The following is a 17,819-nucleotide window of genomic DNA, read 5'->3' on the forward strand; positions in this document are numbered from 1 at the left end:
ATCCCCGGAGTGGACATTCCTTTGTTACAACAACAGCCAGCAGCAGTGGAAAACACAAGATACAATAGGCCTACAAAGAAAATGCAAAGTACTAATGAAAACAAATAGACGCTAAAGTGAAGGCAAACAGAACAAACAGGGGGAACAAAACAAACGGTATAAAAATATTACATAATATATCACCAGTAGCGTCCAGCTTTAGACCTCCAGCGCTGAGCCGTACAGTACATTTTCTATTCTTAATAAAGCATACTGGTGAGCGTGTTTTGACTCACCCGTAAGCACGGACACGATGATTAGGTACGCTGCTTTCAACATCAATGCAGTCTTGTAGGGTCTGTTCACTGGGTTTTTCACCGCTGGACCATTTAATATGGTTGGTTCGCTGGAAATGACCGCCCCCCGAGAGCGAAACCAGTCATCAAAATGACGCACATTGAATGACTCGCGTTCTCGGATGTTATAAACAGAAGACAAGAACCACATAAGGAATTGCTTCCCATTGATTCTTCCTGGCGAACTGACAGATGCGAACCGAATCAAGGAAAAGAATCATGAAATCCATCACTAGAATTCAGTTTATATCGGAAGTGGGCAGAATAGTAAATAGGCCACGCCTAGAGGTTTTAATTGACCCAGGTAAACCTATGATCACTTTATATGGTGTTGTCCAATATGTACAGAAGAAACCATTTATAACTGGTGTTGGCTTGAAATATGGTCAAAATAAAATTGAAACTAAATTAAATCAAGAACCAAATCAGAGATAACTTCTCTGCCTTATCACAAGGGATTGTTTCTTATCAGGGGTTTGCCCCGCTGGCTATCAATTAAGTTATTCCTTCCTGTTAGTAAGTTGGTCCTTCAAGAGGAAATGCCATTCGACAGAATACCTCCATAGAAAAATAGGTTTTATTTGAAGTCAAAATCACAGAAGATGCATGTTATTAGTAAAGAGACACACAAGAGACAATGCAAAACATTGACTTTATATTGTATCATCATGAGGACCTCCAAGCAAAACATAACAAATTGAAAGCAATTGCTTGCCAACGAATGTAGGTGTGACAGATTTAAACACATGTTTGGAAACTCCCAAAACTTACTTCTGTATTCTAGAGAAGCAAAAGCAAAAGGGAAGCAAACCCATGACTAAGATACTGTGAGTGGAATGCAGGTCAGGCCTGAATGTCGAATATTATCAACAAATATTTCCTTTGCGTGTGACATAAAAACATTCCTGTTCTTCCATCATTCTGATAAACAGGAAGTCTCTTTGTGGACAGACTGATCTTCATGGGGTTGTACAATCAAGAGGGAGGAGAATGTGAACCAGAGGACGTGTTCAGGTTTAGCATAGTCTATTATTGCGTTATTGTTTGATAAAAAAGAGGGAGTAGTTTTACATGGTATTTGTAACTTTTGGGTGTATAGCGGTTGCGATTTGCTCCTTTCAGAGTAAGACGGTTGGACGAGTGTCTGCTAGCGAAGATATTCTACAGCAAATGAAAAAAACCGAGATGTACATAATGAAAAAAAAAAAGGGATTTTATTGAGACGGACTCATCTGAACAGTCTATTTCAATAGCCAGAAAATGGGCGACCTGTGTTTAGCGCTCTGTGACGCGTAATTCCCTTTCTCAAAGGGAAGGGGGTACAGCCCCCCCCCAAGACAACACTCATCCAGGGTCAGGTATCAGTTCGTTGAACGAAACACTTGCTAAAAAATAACAACTGTTTCTGACCCATGGGGAAACGACCCCCGTGGCGGCTGCACAGGGCAGGGACCCTATGGTTGAACGGGTGAAGGTGGCAAGTGGCGGAGGGATGGAGCTCAGCGCTGGCGGTCCCAGCGCCAGATGGAGGCGTCGTCGCACACGGCGATCAGGATGCTGCTGTCCCGGCTGAAGCTGGTCTGGCGGATGGCCGAGGTGCAGCGGGGCAGGGTCAGGGTGATGCACCTGGAGAGAGACATAGCTGAGTGTCAAAGTGTCCCCGAGCAACACTCCTCACCCCGACTGCTCCTGAGCAGCTGACTGCTGTCGCCCTGCGAAGTTGACTCCGCCGTCGGTGTGTGAATGGTTGTATGTCGCTTTGGATAAAAGCATCAGCAAAATCCCCACAATGTAAATGCTAAATGGACTGACATTGACCAGGTCGTACACACATTCACACACCGACTGTGTGAACTAGGGATGTGTCGGTCGCGACTGATTCGTTACAACGAACGAATCCCGAACGTGAACGACAAGAACTGGTTCCCCAAAACAAGAAGAACTGGTTCTTTGATTCTTTTTTTTTTAACATAAACCAAACATATGGTCACGTAAATAAAATATACAAACGAACAGAGCTCCGTCTCCCCGCGACTTCCATTGATTGAGTCTACAACTTTCTCAAAGATTCAGCCAATGAGAGGTAGCAATGGTGTTGGAATGGCACCTGGGTAAACCAATGACAAGGCGGGTACCGTCGAATATGCGCGCTTTCTCTGTCTGACGTATCATGGGTCATACCATTCGACTCATATCCCCCTAAATTTTTTCGAAAATAGACTTGACCTCCATCTGTTTATTGGATAAACGCATTTCCCAATCCCAGGAGTCTTTGCTCCATTCTACGTCAATTTAAGAACAAACAAAGAAATTAAACTGCAGTTCGTATTTTTTATTTATGACCATGCAAGTTCTGTAATGCCTGAACAATGAAGAATTAAATGTAAAGTAAAATAAAATTATAAATGTAAAACCATGAATGAAATATAGAGAGTAAGCAAGTGGTATAAATATTGGTGGGACGTTCGACATACTTTATAGCAGGCATCTCCAAACGGCGGACTGCGGTCTTGACGGTCCTATCCGGACCCACGACCAATTAAAAAAAATAAAAAATTATATAAAAAAGATTTTTTATTTTTTATTTTTTTTATGATGTAATCTGACGTAACGAACGAATCAAAACGAACGAAATAAACGAATCGTTATAGTGAACTGAACTGAAAGAACTAGTTCCCGGAAAAGAATCATTTTGCCCAACCCTAGTGTGAACTGATGGTGGAAGGGGTCAACCATGTGAGGGGTAGAGCTGTAGCGATGCGTCGATGACGTCAAAAATTCGTCGACGTCAAATTTCTCCGTCAACGATTTTCGACGGAGAAATGGACGAAAGTCACAATAAAGGAAAATGTCCGCGCACGAAATCATCAAAGGTATGGAAATACTTCAAGTTAAGTCCTAAACGGAAAGGTGTTGTGATTTGCACTCTTTGCCAAATGGAGTAGTTGGCATATCACAAGAGCACGACAGCAATGTTGGAGCATCTCAAACGAGAAAGTATCTCGTGCGCATGAGAAAGTATCTCGTGCGCACGAGAAAGTATCTCATGAGCAAACATCGTGCGCATATCACTGGCTGTGTGTGTGTGTGTGTGTGTGTGTGTGTGTGTGTGTGTGTGTGTGTGTGTGTGTGTGTGTGTGTGTGTGTGTGTGTGTGTGTGTGTGTGTGTGTGTGTGTGTGTGTGTGTGTGTGTGTGTGTGTGTGTGTGTGTGTGTGTGTGTGTGTGTGTGTGTGTGTCGTCAGCGAGTAGGTGGACGAGCGAGGAGAGCGAGCGATAGCGTGCGTGTCAGTCTAGTGAAGTCATGAACGAGTCCGGTTGTGTGTAAGAATAAAATACCCAGCCTGTCAAGAATCGGTGGCCGCTTCATTCCATCATATTCCGACCTATAAGCAGACTCACTGTCGGTCAAAGTGAAGGGTCATGCCCCCGAGAGCGCATCGGACCTGGAGGGAACGTAACACCTGTGCTCCTCGGTCTGGGAGCCGACAGCAGGAAAGATGTAACTAACCATCTCGTAGTTGGAGGCGGAGCGCAAGAGAGTATGCGCACACAATTTTTTCATGTCCCTTTACGGGTTCCGTATTAAATAAAGTATATTATTAAGAATTTTTTGGTATTTATTTGAGATACATTATGGTTTTTATTAATCGAGCAACAGAAAAAAAAAAAAAACAACAACGTCCAATTGGTCATTAGATTAGTCGACTAATCGATAAAATAATCGCCCGATTAATCGTTTGATAAATAATCGTTTACCCCCAGCCTTAGGCCCCGTCCACACGAAGCCGAAACGGGCGAAACCGTTACGGTTTCGATCTATCCGGTTTCGAAGTATCTCCGTAAAGACGAAGCCAAGCGAAACCGGATAGATCTGTAGAAACGCTGTAGTAAACATTCCAGGCCCATAAGGGGCGCTGCTTCTGGTACACAAATCCAGAAGAAGAAGAGGCGAGCATGCGCATAAAGGCTGCCCCCCGAACCACTAACAACACAAACAAACAGCTCTTCTACGATGGCGAACTAGATTCTCAATAAATAATGGCTTAGCAACCCAACAAGGGACATGATATGCTGCAGAACGATTACAAGCTTGTAGTCCGCCATCATCTTTTTTGTTGTGATTTCTGAGACTCCGCGGGCTTAAGAGCCATTGGCTAGGAGGTCGAGGGGTGGGGCGATGATGTCATGGTTTGCGGTCGGTTTCAGTCGGTTTCAGGCGTCCACACGAAACCAAAACGAAACCGGATAGATTTGAAACCACCTCCGAGGGTGGTTTCAGAAGTTTGCGGTTTCGGTCAGCGGATTCGCCGGCTTCGTGTGGACGGAAGACCGAACCGTACAAGACCTTTGCGGTTTCGCCATGAAATCGGCTTCGTGTGGACGGAGCCTTAGTGAGGGGACAGCCAGGTCGTCTGGAACGGTTAGGGAGTCTTGCTCAGGGACATCCAGACACAGCCAGGGATGGAACTAGCAACCTTCTGGTTGCCAGTAAACCTGCTCTACCTCCTGAGCAGTGTTGTTTTCGTCAGGCAAGACGAAAACGAAAATGACGTCGTCAGACCCCTTTTTTCCATGACGAAAATGAGACTAAGACGAACGTCACCAAAGCCATATAAAGACTAAAATGTGACGAAAAATGTAGACATTTTCGTCAGACGAGAACTAGACGAGACTAAATTGTTAGTGAGTGGACGAACATGCTTTTTTCCCGCCAACTATAATATGCGTGCAATGTCAATCAAGAGCTCAGACATCAGAAATGGAGCCAGCTGCTTGTCCTAACAGTCACGCCCCCATCACACACTAAAAGCCTCGCTCGCGCGCAGCTGCGCCTGCACGCACACGGCACACAGTTTTCGTCGGACTAAAACTAGACTAAAACCTTTTGAGTTTTCGTCAGACTAAAACTAGACTAAAACTTTCAAAGATAGAAATGACTAAAATGGGACTAAAACTAAGAAGCATTTCGTCAAAAAGACTAAGACTAAAACTAAATCTAAAATGCCTGCCAAAAACAACACTGCTCCTGAGCCATTGCGCCCAAGATTGAGGAAGCGGCTAAATCACGTGCAGTAGAAAAAATGAATATGATCTGATGCCCATAGACCTAGAAAAAGGACACCTGTAGTAGACTACTTGTACTTTCAGTGGAATCTCCTGAGCAACACCTCCCACGGGGAAGATTCTACGGAAAATTTAAGTCTCCCACCTTTATCTACAAACTGAGTGACTCATTGGGTTCAACAGCCACTGTCTCACCATCTGATGCACGCTTGAGGGAGTGTGATGTGGGTTTTTACAATGTTCGACAACCACCCCCCACCCACCTGCTTCTATTGAACCCAATGAGTCACTCAGTGCGTTTACATGGGACAGCTAGATCGGGTTAAGCCATATACCGGTTTTGCTACTCGAACGGAACCGTGTCACTTGTCTGAATGTACATGGTCTTTCAGAGAATTGAATAATGGGCAGAGCATGGCTGACACCCCTTCGCTAGTTCTCGAATTTCCCCCGGGATTAATAAAGTATCTATCTATCTAGTTGGCGCTGTAGCCCTTTCAACAAGTGGTAGTAGAGCCACCGGCTGACCTCTTTACGTCACCAGCAACAACAAACTCAGGCGGCATTCGAGAAAGTTGTTTTCAATAGACAGCTGTCAGTTCACTTCGGGTCCATGTCATTTCCCCGACGCTCCATTGTTCCGTCCTCTCGGTTGTATGCGGACTCCTCCGGCGGCGGAGCAGCGGGAGGAGTCCAGCCGGAGGAGTCCGCATACGACCGAGAGGACGGAACAATGGAGCGTCGGAGAAATGACATGGACCCGAAGTGAACTGACAGCTGTCCCGCATACGGCAACAATCCCTTTCTCCTCCATGTGGCGTTTAAATCTGGACTTCAGAGAGTCAAAGTCAAAGTTCCTTTCCCCCAATTCCTCCTCCACCATGGCCGAGATAACCCTCACTACGAATCTTTGTTGTGGAAGTACCTGAGATTCTGAGAACCTGATACTCTAAGATTCATAATATCAGAGAATATCCCCGTCAGTTCGGTCCAGGCGCAATGAGTAAAAATAGTATACACGTCAGATAAAAAAAACGTTTATTTTGATAGATGTGCCCGGAGTTACTAGTTTACAACCTCATTGATGACCAACGTTTAGGAAAACATGTACTTTTAATTCAGCCTTGGGTGAAATCGAAGCGTTGTGTGTACTGAATGCATGTTGATGATACACTTTTCGTATGGGGTAATGGCATGACACCGGCTTCCTTCATCTTCTGCGTCACCTTTTTAAATAAATCGCGTTTCTTGTCAACCATAAACATAAAAAAATAATTCAATATTTAGATTTATAAAGAAATAAGAATTGTTTATATATCTATGGCGACAACACGACTACCGTCTCCTACTTCCGGCACAAGTCCCCCGGCTACAAAATCTCGAGCACGCGCAGAACGCGAACAGCGAACAGCAATATGATGCTGGTTTACATGCAGGTAGAAAGCGGACTATGAACTAGTTATCTAGGTATTCTTATCTGATTTTGCTTGTCCGTTCATGTACCGATTTCTGTCTGAAGTATATCTGATAAAGGTGTTTACCAGGGCTGTAACGATACACAAATTCACGATTCGGTTTGTATCACGATTTTTGACCCACGGTTCGATACATCCCACGATTCTTTTAAATTTAAAAAGCATTTTATTTAAACACTTAAATACCAATTATCTTAATGTAACATTTAATAACAAATAATTTGGAACACTGAACAGATTTGAACCGAAAGAATACTATTAAAGTATAGCTAAATTAATAAAGAAATAACCAAAGATTGCAGTTGCTTTTTGCTGGTAGGCATAATAGGGCCCCTTTAACTGTTTGGTTGGTTTATTCAAATATCCTTATTAGCGCTTCTTAGTTATTAGGCTATGTAGCTTAAATAATGACATAATCAGGCCGTATAGAATGCAACACGTTAATAGCCTAACTTTCAATAGATGAGGAAAAACATGAACGTCGCAATAACGAGGCATAGTGTTACGAGTAGCATATGTGTGTGCGGGAGAATGGCAGTGTGCGTATGCGTGTGTGAGTGACGTCAGTGAGTGAGTGGACGACCGAGGAGAGCGAGCGGTAGCACGTGTGTCTAGTGAAGAAGCGAACGAGTCCGGTAGAATAAAGTACCCATCCTGTCAATAATCGGTGGCCGCTTCATTCCGACCTATAAGCAGACAAACTGCCAGTCAAATCACACAAAACAATAGAGACAGGATCACACAGGCAATTTTTTTCGTGCTTGGCCCACTCTGGATAAATGTCGTTCATATCGCATATGAGGACTTCGACGGCTGTGGAGAAATGCAATTCTCCGTAGCCACGGAGAGCTGTGATCACAGAGAGGGCATCTCGTCACATATTTACGGCATCGATAGGAGGGGGCGCTGTCAGCAGACTATTATTTAGACAAATTATTAGCAAATTTCAATCGGACAATTTGACCGAAGAGTTAGAAAGGGCATATCGCGCTTCTGCCTTCTCACACCGCGAGACAGGTTTGTGGCTTTGAGTATCGCGATTTTCGGTTTGATACGCGTATCGTTACAGCCCTAGTGTTTACATGGATTTTCAAAGTCCTGTTGAGATCTTATTCCACACATCTACTCTGCCACTATCTGCCACACAGACAGCAGACAGCCCACAGACCCCCTCCTCTGCATTCCCCCATCGACGATGACCTCCAGCCTCATCTCTCCCATAGCCACAACAACAACTCCAGCTCCACTTTCTCCTCCCTTTACGAATTTTCCAGCTGAATTTAAGAAACTGGAAAATGTTGGCATCAATCTGTGTCAATGATAGCATCGCCACGTCATGGCCACAACACCCAAGCGTAGGACGCCCCAGCCCTCCGCTTGGGTGTTATCAGCCTGTATTAGTATTACTGAGACAAAAAAGGCTTCAGCCGTAGACACAGTATGAAGGAAGTTTAACATAATCTGCTGAACCCAAGGTTGCCTACGTCAAAACATGGCAACTTTTGCATTCATGCTGTAACCACTAAGAGAGTAAACAAAGGGAAACTTAGACACACTGCTAACCTCACAAATCTCATTGCCTCCAAACCAAAAACAACCTTAAAGCCCATCAACAACACCATCAGGATGGCTCTACTTAATGTTAGGTCTCTGAATAACAAATCATTTTTAGTTGATGGTTTTATTACCACTTCTAAACTGGATTTTATGTTTTTAACTGAAACATGGCTGGAACAAAATAACAGTGCAACCGTTCTGATAGAGACAGCTCCTCCCAACTATAACTTTTTTGATGCATGTAGATCAAGAGAGGTGGAGGGGTTGCTGCTGCATTTAAAAATGTATTTCAGGGGAAACAGATGTTATTTGGTGATTTTCCATCATTCGAATACCTTAGTGCTGTATTGAAATGCTCCCCCAGAGTTCTATTAATTAGTTACAGGCAACCCACATACTCTGCACATTTTTTCGATGACTTCACAGAATTATTGTCTAGCATCTCCACAGAATTTGTCTGTCTAGTTATAACTGGCGACTTCCATTTTCATACTGATGATTTGAATGACAAGTGTGCAAAAAAACGTTTTACCATTTTGGACACATTTGAACTGTCTCAACATGTGAAAGAGGCTACTCATTGTAAGGGGCACACTCTAGACCTGGTTATCACAAAGGGCCTCAATGTTTCTGATCTCTCTGTGAATGATCCTTCCTTGTCTGACCACTTTTGTGTTTTCTTTAACATATCTTTTATTCCCGACATACAGACAAAATCAAATGCTGTCAAAAAACTACATCAATGAAGATTCTAATGTACTTTTTAAAAAGGCCATCTCCTTGCTACCACCTCTCAACCCATGTTCTGCTGATGATCTTGTAGAAAACTTTAATGTGAAAATGTTGAAAGTCATAGATGTCATTGCACCGTATAAGGTTAAAACGAAAAGTCTTTGGAAAGCAAAAGGCACTCTGGAGAACAGCTGCTTCTGTAACAGCACAGAAAAAATAATGCAGGAAGGTTGAACGCATCTGGCGTGAAACAAAACTTCATATTCACCATGATATCTATAAAGAGAGCCTCCGTGCCTACAATTTAGACTTAAAAAGTGCTAGAGAAACATTTTTCTCCAATATCATTAAAACCAACACTAATAATGCAAAAACCCTGTTTGCAACTGTTGACAGACTGACCAACCCCCAAACACAAATTCCACCTGATCTCCATTCCACGCAGAAAAGCAATGAGTTTGCAGCATTTTATAATGATAAAATTGAAGGCATCAGACGCCCCATCAATATCTCCACTTCAAACAAAAATGTTGGACTACAACCCTGTTAAGGCAAAAGTAACGTGGCAAGGATGGCATGCTTTAATGTTAGACTCTCAAACTCTTGTGGAAACTGTGACACAACTAAAGCCATCCACCTGTTGCCTTGATACTTTATCTACCAACCTCTTTAAGAATGTTTTCGACTGCCTAGAAGTAGACATATTACAGATAGTTAACATCTCTCTCCAGTCAAGCAATTTCCCAAAAGCTTTGAAAACTGCAGTTATTAATCCCCTTTTAAAAAAGCGGATGCCTCTATTTTTAACAAATACAGACCAATATCAAATCTACCCTTCATAAGTAAAATCATTGAGAAAGTTGTCCTCCAGCAACTTAATCACTTCCTGGCATCAACTGGTTGCTATGACACCTTCCAATCAGGATTTCAACCCCTGCACAGCACTGAGACGCCCTTATTAAAGTTGTAAACGACATCCGTCTTAACACAGACTCTGGCAAAACCTCAATACTAATGCTGCTTGATCTCAGTGCTGCATTCGACATTGTAGACCGTACAATACTTCTGGACAGGTTAGAAAACTGGGTGGGGCTTTCAGGCAGTCTTAAATTGGTTCAGGTCCTAGCCTACAAAATAGGAACTACTTTGTTTCCATTGGCGACTTTGTATCAGAATCAACCAACGTGACATGTGGAGTCCCACAAGGTTCGATCTTAGGACCCTCTTTATTCAACATCTACATGCTCCCACTAGGGCAAATCATGCAAAATAACAATATTGACCATCATTGCTATGCTGATGACAGGCAAATCTATGTATCGCTATCACCAAATGACTATCGGCCCCCCCGCTGTGCCAGTGCATTGAGCAAGTCAAAGAATGGATGTGCCGAAATTTCCTTCAACTAAATGAGGACAAAACAGAGATAATTGTATTTGGTTCTAAAACGGAAAGGCTTGAAGTAACCCAACACCTTCACTCTCTGTCCCTGAAAACCTCAATCAAAGCCAGAAATCTAGGGGTTATCATGGATTCAGATTTACATTTCGAAAGTCACATCACATCAGCTACAAAACCTGCATATTATCACCTTAACCCATTTAAGCCGGGAAAGCATTGCCGCTGTTCTACCTTTAAAGCCGGGGGCGCTGTTGCGTCATTCTACCTTTAAGGACGGGAAAGCGTTTGCGTCGTTTTTCTGTATAAGGGGGGTTTTTGCCCAAAGTGTCGGCCTCTGGGCCACTGAAATGCATCATAATAGACACATATAGGTGTCAACTTGTTCCTCGTGAGTTTAGTTCAGAAATTTCTTCAAGCAAGTGTGGCGGAATTTGAGACTGAAGACTTTTCTGACGGTAGCGATTTCGAGGAGTTTCTCGGCTTCGAAGATGTTGATGAGGCCGAGTACTTTGATGACGAATACGAACCGATTGACCGGGAATTATGGTTAAGGCACATGTTCGTGAATGACGACGAGGAAGAAGAAGTATGGAATGGGGCTATGGGAATGGGGCTGCTTGTGTTGCCGGTGCGAAGAGATTACTGGCGACAGAGTAAGAATCTCTTTCGGACGCAATTCGCCAGAAATATGTCCCGGGACAGATTTGCGGCCATCTGGAGGCAAGGACAATAGTAATACTTATTGATTGTGATGATGCTGTAATAAGAAATTACGACAGTTTATATGTAAGAGATGTATTACTGTCCCGGAGATGCGCAAAGCACCCGGGTGCGTAAGACCAGATAAGCTTCTCTGGAATGTCACTTATACTTATCAATAGTAATACTTATTGATTGTGATGATGCTGTAATAAGAAATTACGACAGTTTATATGTAAGAGATGTATTACTGTCCCGGAGATGCGTAAAGCACCCGTAAAACCAGATAAGCTTCTCTGGAATGTCACTTATACTTATCAATAGTAATACTTATTGATTGTGATGATGCTGTAATAAGAAATTACGACAGTTTATATGTAAGAGATGTATTACTGTCCCGGAGATGCGTAAAGCACCCGTAAAACCAGATAAGCTTCTCTGGAATGTCACACCTAAGTGCGATCTCCAGACTAGCAATACATCTCTTCCAAAGAATAGAGCTTCTTTGGAATTTCACACCTAACTGCGATCTCCAGAACAATAATGCCTAGGCTACTATACATTCCCAAATTATAGCCTGTATCTTTTAATTACGCTACTTCTTAGGATGGAATGCAATTGTATTTGTATTATGCATAATACTTTTATTCAGTAGTCATCACATACAAGTGCATGTAATTTAAAACGCAGACTGTTTACAGTTTTAGTCCCAGTCTGTTCCCCTTCCCATGTTTGTTATTATATACTTTATTACTTTCTTATATACTTATTTCACTTTATTATACTTTATTTTTTTTACTGTTTTGTGCTGTTCCTGCACTTTTACATATTTTTTTACTTTTTTATTTACTTTTCTACCTGTATGTAAATATTGTAAATATTTGTAAATAAAAACTCAAATTTCCCATGTAAGCCACAGGTGTCAGCTCTCAAATACTTTTTGAATTGTGTTCCTATCTGTTACAGGGGCTGAGAAATCAGTAATTTAGTAGGCGTTGACACAATAGCTGAATTTCTAGAAAAACTTCAGGTTTTGGGGGCTTTTCTGAAATCGCCTATAGGTTTTACAGGCATTTTTTCCAGGCGCTTTAGGCCTAAATGGGTTAAAAATGTAAGACGTAGAGGGCTCATGTCCTACGAAGACTCACAAAAACGTATACATGCCTTTATCACTAGCAAGCTTGATTACTGCTCCTTACAGGTCTCCCAAAACAAACTGAGGAAGCTTCAGCTTGTTCAGAATGCTGCTGCTAGAGTTCTAACAAAGACCAAAACATATTACACCAATTCTTAAATCATTACATTGGCTTCCTGTAGGTCAGACAATTTATTTTAAAATCATGTTGCTAACCTACAAATCCCTTCATGGTTTAGGCCAAAAATATTTAACTGATATGCTTCCACTACATAAGCCTTCTAGACTACTAAGATCCTCTGAGACCAATCTGTTAATTATCCATAGAGTAAACACGAAACATGGGAAAGCACTATGCAACAAATAGCTGGAATAAACTCCCTGAGGATTTAAGACTTGCCCCAACTCTGAGCACCTTTAAAACAAGACAGAAGACTTTTATGTTTGCTTTAGCTTTCAGCTAAATCTTAAATACATTGCACTTTCTAAAAAGTTTTTTAACTTTGCCTTTATTTTCTATTTTAATACTAAAATGCCTTTTTAACTTTCTATTTTACTCATTTCTTTGCATGTTTTCTTTTACGTATCTATTATTTTATTGTACGACAATGGTTATATGTGATGCACTTTGAGTCTGCCTTGTGTATGAAAAGTGCAATATAAATAAAGTTGCCTTGCCTTTGCCTTATTCGTTTATTTACCCAATTATGACTCTGCACGTAAACGTTTCTTTCGTCATTTCCTGGTGAACGCTTTAACCTCTTCGTCACTTAGAGTATATCTGCACAACTACAAGGGCTATACGATTTAATCCTGGTACCAAAGGAAAGATGCACCTGTGAGATTATTGTGCAAGTGAAATAATTAATGTGGTTGTTACTTGCTACTGGGTCAGACTTAATAAAGTTTGAATACAGCATTAGTGGAAGATTTCATACTGCCTGAAATTAATTCAATGTTTTAGAGTGAATAGTACCTGGTGCATTATCAGTCGGTAGCCCTATAGTTACATAGAGCCATCGCACAACATCTGCTGGTTACCAGGGTCAATATTTGACGCCAATAAAGTGAGGTAGAGCAAAGATAGAGGTTTTGGTTGATGTAGGTTTAGGTAGAGCCTGTCATCAACCCATTCAATCATTAACAGTAGGCGTGGTTGTTTTGCTGCCAGTATCTCCCAATTAGGGTTGCCGCGGTGTACGGTATTACCGGTGTTGAGGCCAACACCGATTACTCGGTGTTGCACACTGGCAACAGAGGTTTTTTTTTGTGATAAAAAACGAATTCAGTAAAAATTAATAATATAATTAAGAAAATTAAAATGTGTAGAATAGGCCACAGTTCTATGGAGGTAGATTTGTGTCTTTATTATGCAATCAAAAATAATAGGTTTGAGAGCAAAACTTCCCACACTGCAATCAAAAAATAGGTTTGAGAGCAAAACTTTCCACACTGCAATCAAAAAATAGGTTTGAGAACAAAACTATCGACACTGCAATCAAAAAATAGGTTTGAGAGCGAAACTTTCCACACTGCAATCAAAAAATAGGTTTGAGAGCAAAACTTTCCACACTGCAATCAAAAAATAGATTTGAGAGCAAAACTATCGACACTGCAATCAAAAAATGTTTTATTGCCAGATAAATTAATGTGATAAAAAAAATATTAATGGGAATCCAAAAGTTTTGTTTGCAAATCCAAAAGTTTTGTTTGCGAATCCAAAAGTTTTGTTTGCGAATCAAAAAGCTTTGTTTGCGAATCCTAAATTTTTGCTTGCGAATCCAAAAGCTTTGCTTGCTGTTGAGCTGAATCTCGTGGGCGGGACCTACGCCGAAAGATGTAAGAAACGTCTCGATCGGAGTGACAGCTTGGCAACATCCGAAAAGCCGCTGCCACCCGACCGCCTCCAGAAGCAGATTGTCGGCCTGACGAACAAGCAAAACTTTAGGATTCGCAAACAAAGCTTTTTGATTCGCAAACAAAACTTTTGGATTCGCAAACAAAACTTTTGGATTTGCAAACAAAACTTTTGGGTTTGCAAACAAAACTTTTGGATTCCCATTAATATTTTTTTTATCACATTAATTTATCTTGCAATAAAACATTTTTTGATTGCAGTGTCGATAGATTTGCTCTCAAACCTATTTTTTGATTGCAGTGTGGAAAGTTTTGCTCTCAAACCTATTATTTTTGATTGCATAATAAAGACACAAATCTACCTCCATACAGTTCTGCTCTGTGCGGGAGAATTGGCTCGCCGAGAATTGACACGCTTCCTTAGAAGACCGGTAACCATAGCAACACAATCCCCGAGAAGCCCAATCCCTACGTGAGCTCCTACAGCCATCCGGAGGTGCACAGAGCTTTTGGCCGTGATATTATGATAGATACAATTATTTTATACTAGTATAGAACGTTATGACGCCGAGAATTGGCGCGCTGCCAGCCGCTGTCACCGAGTGTGAGAGGAGAGTTGACGGAGAAGATGGCGGTTGACCTATAGTTTCAAAGTATATAATACCGTTTATACCGGTAATACCGGTGTTGACACGAGCGTATTACTCGGTGTGAAAATGTCCACACCGCGGCAACCCTGCTCCCAATCATTGCTCTAAATTTAAATTGAATGTGTCCTAAAAATTATTTAAGTCTTCATCACCCATATATGTACGGGCAATCTCAGGATTAATGATTTGGAACAGACTGGTCACGCGAGTAGGGATTGGGATCATTAATATTTACATGGTTCTTGCACCATTTTTAAAGTCAAATTTAAGACTTTTTAAGACCAACACATACATAAATTAAGACCCAAAAAATGTCTGAAAAATTATTTGATAGAAAAGGTGTGTATAATTGAGTCACTTATACACATCAACCGTAGCCGTAGTACTAGCAGTAGTAGTACTCTTGCAAAGTTATCTCGGAAGCGCGCGGACACGACGATACGCGAACACATTAACCCACCCGTGTCACCCATGGTCACCCATGACCGTCGCTTAGCAACCGGACACGCTGGGGTTGATATGTTACCGGACTACTGTAACTACTACAGAGTGATAAAAAAAACATGAATCGGGCAATAAATCCACCGTCCTTGACAGCGGTCAAGTTTGGAGTGCGGAGTGGACCAAATGCGAACTACTGCAGCTTTCCTAAGTTAAACCCCAAACTAATCGGAATAAGTGTATGCATGTTGATTATAGCAGACGAACAGATTTACGAACAGATAATTGTATTCCGATTGAGGCGTATTATATGATCCTTTTCTATTCCGATTGAGCTGTTCTTCCACAACTATGCGGATCAGATGTGTCCATGTAAACACGGCTGACAGTGATCACACACACACACACACACACACACACACACACACACACACACACACACACACACACACACACACACACACACACACACACACACACACACACACACACACACACACACACACACACACACACACACACACACACACACACACACACACACACCAAAAAATAAATCAAAATGCAAACAAATATTAGGCAGCCCTTAATATTCGAACCTGTTATGGCAGGCCAAGAGGGAGAGCGAGAACCCGACGCAGTCTACTCATAATATTGTAATGACCACGGAAGAGGCATTGAATGAAGTATTGATTAGACAGCGATTTATTAGATACCTAATAAACCGTCGGAACACGCAGGACCGGTAACCATAGCAACGCCGGTAAACAAACCCCGCAAAGCCCAATCCAGGTCTTACTGAAGGAATTTAATGGTCATAATATTATTAATAAATATTCGAATATTAATATACAAACAAACTTCGAATATGATTTTTGGGAAAAAGTCCGTCACACAATTCAATTAATTTACTGTTTGGAATACTTACATTAAAATGATCCAGCATGAACTGTGATCCATAGTACCGCGATAAGACATGGCTGTCGGTGTCGTCCGTGGGCCAGTACCTCACATGGATATCCATCTGTTTGCTTTTAGTGGTTTTGTTCACTCATCGAACATGAGGACGTACTGTTTATCGTTTACGCTGCGTGACAGCTCTCTTTTTATGAAAGATGCGATCCCGTATTTGGCTAGATAGGCCGTTTTGTTTTCACCGCAGGTGAACGACTTCGCAAACTCAGAATCTGGGAACATAGCAGCCAAGACGTTACTAATGTCCTCGTTCGATTTGAAGGAATTATGTCTGCTCACCGTGTGGAGAACCCACAATACCTCCGCCTTCTGGGTTTCTGGTGGCGACACAAAGCCGGTTAACGCCGTCTGATGTGAAGTACTAGCCACGGATGCTGAACTTTTCAGTCCACTTCTTTCAAATAATACGGGCATCGCTGTAGTCCCGCTAGCTGCCACGGAGTATCGGATATATTTCTGAGACCTCATGTGGGACTCAAGAGCTTTTGCTCCCATGGTCCCTAGTATGAATGCCTTTCGGGGTAAACAACACCTTGCCTCGTAGTCACCTGCCTTCTCCAACCACCCCCGAAACGTATCTTCCTCAAACCATTTCTCATTGAATTTGCACTGTCCCATCCTGAAAGTAGCGCAAGTTGGCCTAATGATGTCAACCGTCACTAGCTAAAAGTAGCGCCAGCAAGTTAGCCTACAGACGCAGCTGCAGGCTGCAGATGCAACCGGCCCCCCGATGACTGATGTCAACGTAACGTAAAACTCCTGAAAATGCCGTAATTAAAAGACGCACTAGGTGATTTGTTGTGCGCGACAATTTCCCAGTCTTAAAAAAACCTCTGCAAAATTTAATACCTAGAGCAAATTTACAGTAAATTTAAGACAATTTATGGCCTTAATTTTACACAAAAAAAATTAAGACTTTTTAAGACTTTTTAAGGACCCGCGGGAACCATGATTTATTGATATCGATGCCATTTTCGATACTCCTTAACGATCCGAGTCTTAATCGATACTTTTCTATTAATTGGTGGAAATACGACGTGTTTTTAGTGATGAGGAAAATATTTAGGTATTTTAAATTAAATATGTAATTCTTAATACATCAGTAGTTTTAATTATATATACTACAATTATTAGAGCACTATAGGCTATAATTGTATTAGTAATACAGAAACCTGAGTAATACAGTATTACTCATGTTTCTCACCTAAAGCTAAATTTACCTTTTCTCTATGTTACATTTGAACGCGTTATGATAACCGTCGTTTTACTGAGCCAACCTCAACACGCAGCACATCTGAAACTTTATTTACTTTTTAAGATAACTAGCTTGTATGCTACCGATTATAACACAGATTACACAATTGGATTACTATTTTTAACTGACGGGACTATAGCGACAATGTCTGTGTGTGCGATTACCTTTCGTACTTTGAGTGGATGATTAAGACAGGCCCGCCTATGGTGCGACAGGAGGAGACTTTTCAATTCGAAGACAGT

At 41.7% G+C, this 17,819-nt stretch overlaps 2 protein-coding genes and 1 long non-coding RNA gene across 4 annotated transcripts in view; 1 reads left to right on the forward strand and 2 right to left on the reverse strand.

Annotated features, from left to right (window-relative positions):
- Window positions 1–409, reverse strand: part of LOC132456398 (OX-2 membrane glycoprotein-like) — a 48,239-nt gene extending 47,830 nt beyond the window's left edge. The window contains exon 1 of the mRNA XM_060050752.1: window positions 276–409. Coding sequence (XP_059906735.1) covers window positions 276–318 — 43 coding nt within the window. The 5' untranslated portion in view covers window positions 319–409. The remainder of the gene's footprint in view (window positions 1–275) is intronic.
- LOC132456400 (uncharacterized) lies at window positions 326–1,580 on the forward strand. The gene is made up of 2 exons (XR_009525461.1): window positions 326–449; window positions 791–1,580. It is a non-coding gene; the product is annotated as an uncharacterized LOC132456400 (long non-coding RNA).
- The window catches only part of eed (embryonic ectoderm development), a 32,778-nt gene continuing 15,853 nt past the window's right edge, over window positions 895–17,819 (reverse strand). For both annotated transcript variants that reach the window (XM_060050749.1, XM_060050750.1), the window contains one exon: window positions 895–1,961. In XM_060050749.1, coding sequence (XP_059906732.1) covers window positions 1,835–1,961 — 127 coding nt within the window. In that variant the 3' untranslated portion in view covers window positions 895–1,834. The remainder of the gene's footprint in view (window positions 1,962–17,819) is intronic.

This window comes from Gadus macrocephalus, chromosome 4 (genome assembly GCF_031168955.1).
Source record: "Gadus macrocephalus chromosome 4, ASM3116895v1".
NCBI lineage: Eukaryota > Metazoa > Chordata > Actinopteri > Gadiformes > Gadidae > Gadus > Gadus macrocephalus.